General features: G+C 37.2%; 1 protein-coding gene across 1 annotated transcript in view; it reads right to left on the bottom strand.

Annotated features, from left to right (window-relative positions):
* The window catches only part of LOC103519401, a 9,391-nt gene extending 5,714 nt beyond the window's left edge, over positions 1-3,677 (bottom strand). Inside the window, exons 1-3 of the mRNA XM_026830921.1 lie at positions 3,515-3,677; positions 3,128-3,276; positions 2,503-2,524 (exon numbers count right to left, since the gene is read on the bottom strand). Coding sequence (XP_026686722.1) covers positions 2,503-2,524; positions 3,128-3,266 — 161 coding nt within the window. The 5' untranslated portion in view covers positions 3,267-3,276; positions 3,515-3,677. The remainder of the gene's footprint in view (positions 1-2,502; positions 2,525-3,127; positions 3,277-3,514) is intronic.
* Between the last annotated feature and the right edge of the window lie 1,490 nt (positions 3,678-5,167).

The following is a 5,167-nucleotide window of genomic DNA, read 5'->3' on the forward strand; positions in this document are numbered from 1 at the left end:
AAAAAACCCCTATTTTTAACATGGGTGGTCAAGTATGACTACATATCGTTTTAATTCGCACGTTAATAAGCCTGCTTATCCACACAAAAGCATCCTAAATATCAATTAAGACCCAGTGTCAAAAATGTTAATTTAGACTTCCTTAGACAAATAGACATATTCACCACATCCTCCCATCAGAATGGTTAATGACTATTTTGTTTGTGTGTTTTACGTATTGCAGGAGTCATACTGTGTATAAAGAGGTTATATTATATTCACGAAATTCGTGAAAAATAGTATCCGTTTACCTACAATATTCTTGTATTGTATAACGTACAATAGAGCAACATGAGGAATCCTCAGATCACTATAATACCTTCTCAGTTACTCCAGATATTTTTTTGCCTCAGTCCTCAACTACAGTTCATATACGTACATACAAAGTACACTATCATCTCATGAGGAATTTAGGTACCTATGTTAATGATACTAATTTTATTTCTATGTGGTTGGTGGATCCCCTCCTCATTGAACTTTGAAACTTAATTTTACTGATTGAACGATCTTTGTCCCTGTGGAGATCTCTTTGTCCCTGTGGAGATCTCGAGATTCTCAATTCAGAGTAAAAAGTACCCCAGTTCTTTCGGACTGGGGGCAGTTCAAAAGAACTAAACCAGTCAGATTCAATATTATTGGTATCAACTAAAAATTAGTATATCCTCTATAATTTTTCTATCACTTCTGACACAACCTATGATGCCATTAGGTTACCCACAACCTGCCTCTGTCTTCTTCTTTCAGTTTATCTTGATGACATTGCCACTTTGCGTAAACATGACACTGCCTCTTGGCGTAAACATGACACTCGGAAATTTCGTTTAGTCACCATTTCTTCTTTCTTCGGTATTCTTTTCCTCTATCTTCTTGATTTTTTTTTCTTGGTTTTGTTTAATCCACCTACATCAGATTTCAAGTTTCTTGTTCACTCCAAACAATGAAAGCTCTGCCGGACGTGTGACCAGTTCAATTTTTCATTACAAGTTGGTCTCAATTATTTTGAAATTATACTCGTATTTCCTTTATTACTATTTGATAATTTGTTTTTAGGTTTTAATAAAGGATTTTGTTTACTGGGCCACAAAAATCCAATTAGGTGTCAGTGACAAGAAGCTTTTACAAGCAGTGGTCCTACTAAAACCTATTGGTTAAAGATTGTATAATTCTCTTTATAAATTATATGTTGAATCTTCATAAAAAGAAATGTCTACTACATCTACTAGTTACGAGCTACTGTCAGTAGAACGGGACTACCTGTCTATTGATAATACATCTGCTTGTTTTGAGGATAAAGGTAAAAATCAGCTACCTAGAATCAAAATATAGACCACCAGTCTTGTTTAAAAATAAAAATAAATAAACTGTTCATTCCCTTGAGGAACATAAGTAGGGCGTGTGTTGGGACTGGATGGAATGTACGATGGGTATGTATTTGGGCTAGGACTTGACGTAACAGGCATGGTAGTTGATGAAGAAAACACTTGACCTGGGTCAGTTGTAGAGGAAGTTATGTGTGGTGAAGTCACCGGAAGTAACGAAATAGGAACTGTGATGGGTGTGAGATATAGGGAAGATGCCTCTGAGGGTTTCACAGTTGATGACATTGCCACTTGGCGTAAACATGACACTCGGAAATTTCGTTTAGTCACCATAACATTCATCTTCAGCGTATCTTCTCCGTGACATGTGGGTTTGGGATATCATTAATTAATTTTATCACAATAGAAGCCTAACTTTATTCCACTTAAAAGATTTAAAAAAGGAGGTAAAGATGGAAAATAGCTTCACTACATGCTGTACCAAGAATATAACGGACGCGAGCGACCAAGTTAGCACAAAGGCAAACTACTAACCTTTTTTATGACTACAGAAGAATAGGTATCATAATAGGTATAACAAACGTCACCATAATGATACTATCTCGACAAATACCTATACACTGCGAGAAAAACGCAAAAACATAAAAGTCAGTCCAGAATTTCTGTAATGTTACTCCAGATATTTTTTTGCCTCAGTCCTCAACTACAGTTCATATATGTACATACAAAGTACACTATCATCTTTGTAGAAGATCTTCATGGTATAACACTTTATCTTGATGACATTGCCACTTTGCGTAAACATGACACTGCCTCTTGGCGTAAACATGACACTCGGAAATTTCGTTTCTACATTTTCACTTGTCACCCTCAGGAACTGTGTGCTCCACCGACTGTGTAGATATATTTACAGCCTTGATTTTCTAAATTACAGAACGTGACATCATCTAAAAGTAACGCCTAAAATAGTGACTACCTACTTGTACACCACTTAAATTTAAACTTAGCACCCCTTTTTAGATAAATCTCCTTTAGGGGTGAGTTATTCATTTCTTGGCAAATTCACAACTTTGGGTCGGGGTTGTTTTTCTGGGTCTTTTGGGTCACTTGGAAGCTAATAGCTATGAAAACTCATTTTTTTTTCGCCTCTTGATATCGTTCAAGCCCTGTGGAGAAAGAGATTTTTTGATAAATGAAAAGGTTTCTACATTTTCACTTGTCACCCTCAGGAACTGTGTGCTCCAGCGAATGTGTAGATATTTTTACAGCCTTGATTTTGTAAACAAAACGAAACATCACCTAAAAGTAACGCCTAAAATAGTGACTACCTACTTGTACACCACTGAAATTTAAAAGAACCCCTTTTTAGATAAATCTCCTTTAGGGGTGAGCTATTCATTTCTCGGCAAATTCACAACTTTGGGTCGGGGTTGTTTTTCTGGGTCTTTTGGGTCACTTGGAAGCTAATAGCTATGAAAACTCATTTTTTTTTTTTCATCACTTGGATCAAAAGGAACACAAACTAGAACTATTTTTAGACTTACTGCCTTGAGTGATCCATTTGGTGGACTGGAAGTTGAAATCCGAGCATAGTGATGTATTCAGATGATTGCTAGACTTGAGTCCCAATTGAAACTCCAACACATTCAGGCCTCTCTTCTTCATCCAGATACAAGAGTACATTTCCTCACCACTGAAAGTCAAGGAAATTTAGAGTTCACATCACTTGGATCAAAAGAAACACAAACTAGAACTATTTTCAGACTTACTGCCTTGAGTGATCCATTTGGTGGACTGGAAGTTGAAATCCGAGCATAGTGATGTATTCAGATGATTGCTAGACTTGAGTCCCAATTGAAACTCCAGCACATTCAGGCCTCTCTTCTTCATCCAGATACAAGAGTACATTTCCTCACCACTGAAAGTCAAGGAAATTTAGAGTTCAAATTACAACTGTAGATAGGATTTCAGCATACTTTTTCTTAATATTTTGATTACTGTTTTTTCCATTGTCAAGTCGCTTTTTACTGTTAAAGAGCGAGCTATATGTCTTTTTAGTTCTTTAATTTGTAAATCGGTAGACCTATTACATGAAATTGTAACAATAAAAAGGATTTCAGACTAATTTTCATGTTTTCTTTGATTCTAAAACTCACCATTGCGATCTGGCAAACACAAAGAACCGATCATGCTTATCCAAGCTAGCTTCTATGCACCTGATGGAGTGCGTCTTGAAATTGATCTGGTCTTTATACGTGAGAGAATTGCCAGCAATGTAGGCACTTTCCCAATGGCCTTGAGTCCAACCGGGAAATCTGAAATGAGATCCAAATTGTTATGTAAAAGGTATCAGTGTTTCACTGGTCAGGAGTCACTTTGTGAGTTTGGAAATTCGATCATAACTTTGTTGCGTACATAAATATTATCTCTCTCCTTCTGCATCTCTTCCTGAATCAGAAAATGGGGTACTTTTAGAAAATCATCTGGAAAAATCTTTCTCTATTTTTCCTCTTTTTTTTTGAAAATGATGGCATCAAAAAAGAAGCCAAGACAAGCCCCCTACGTTACCCCTTCACTCAAATCAAGGTCTTGTTCATTTGTGCATTGTTTTATGTTTTTTATGGCTGAATGGCATAGAAAGGTAGACGTACCCAAGTGTCTGTGTTGTAGCGAGATGTTTCTTCTGCACAGAGCTTTAATTGACAAGGTCTGACAGTTAGGGTCTAGGTTTTAGAGTTGGAACTTTTCATCCTCTCTTGTCCTTACGAGATTGTATTGATAGGTCTTACTCATTCAGAAAAACCCACGTATTAGAGTAAAACCCAGACAGAGTTACTAGTCTAGAAAACCCCTGAGTAAACAGCGGAGATGTACTCGTAGGTACTCGTCATTCACTATTCACTAGATCAACACTCTAGGCAGCAAGTGCCTCACAGTGAACTCCTTACACAACCCTATAGGACTATTATAGGCTATAGTCAGTGATTGACCATAGTGCACGGGTGGAAAAGCACCAATAATTGCAAAAATGACAGCACAAAAGACCAAAGTATTACGTCGATTAAGATTCATATCCCTGCATTGTTTTATGTTTTTTATGGCTGAATGGCATAGAAAGGTAGACGTACCCAAGTGTTTGTGTTGTAGCGAGATGTTTCTTCTGCACAGAGCTTTAATTGACAAGGTCTGACAGTTAGGGTCTAGGATTTAGAGTTGGAACTTTTCATCCTCTCTTGTCCTTACGAGATTGTATTGATAGATCTTACTCATTCAGAAAAACCCACGTATTAGAGTAAAACCCAGACAGAGTTACTAGTATAGAAAAAACCCCGAATAAACGGCGGAGGTATAGATACTCGTCATTCACTAGATCAACACTCTGGGCAGCAAGTTCCTCACAATAAATTCCTTGCACATCATTCCAATGGGCAGTAAATAACCACAGTGCACGGGTGGGAAAACACCAATAATTGCAAAATGACAGCACAAAAGACCGAAGTATTACGTCGATTAAGATTCATATCCGAAGGATTAAATTAAATTGAGATTTATATCCGCGAGATACTCGTTTATATCCAAGTTGAATCATTCATATCCGCGGAAAATCATAAAACATAATCGACGGAAAATGGAAACTTACATGTCAGTGAGCATCAATCATTCACTAGAACAACGCTCTAGGCAGCAAGTGCCTCACAGTGAACTCCTTGCACAACCCTATAGGACTATTATAGGCTATAGTCAGTGATTAACCATAGTGCACGGGTGGAAAAGCACCAATAATTGCAAAAATGACAGCACAAAAGACC

Source organism: Diaphorina citri, unplaced genomic scaffold, assembly GCF_000475195.1.
Source record: "Diaphorina citri unplaced genomic scaffold, Diaci psyllid genome assembly version 1.1 scaffold2708, whole genome shotgun sequence".
In the NCBI taxonomy this organism is placed as follows: domain Eukaryota; kingdom Metazoa; phylum Arthropoda; class Insecta; order Hemiptera; family Psyllidae; genus Diaphorina; species Diaphorina citri.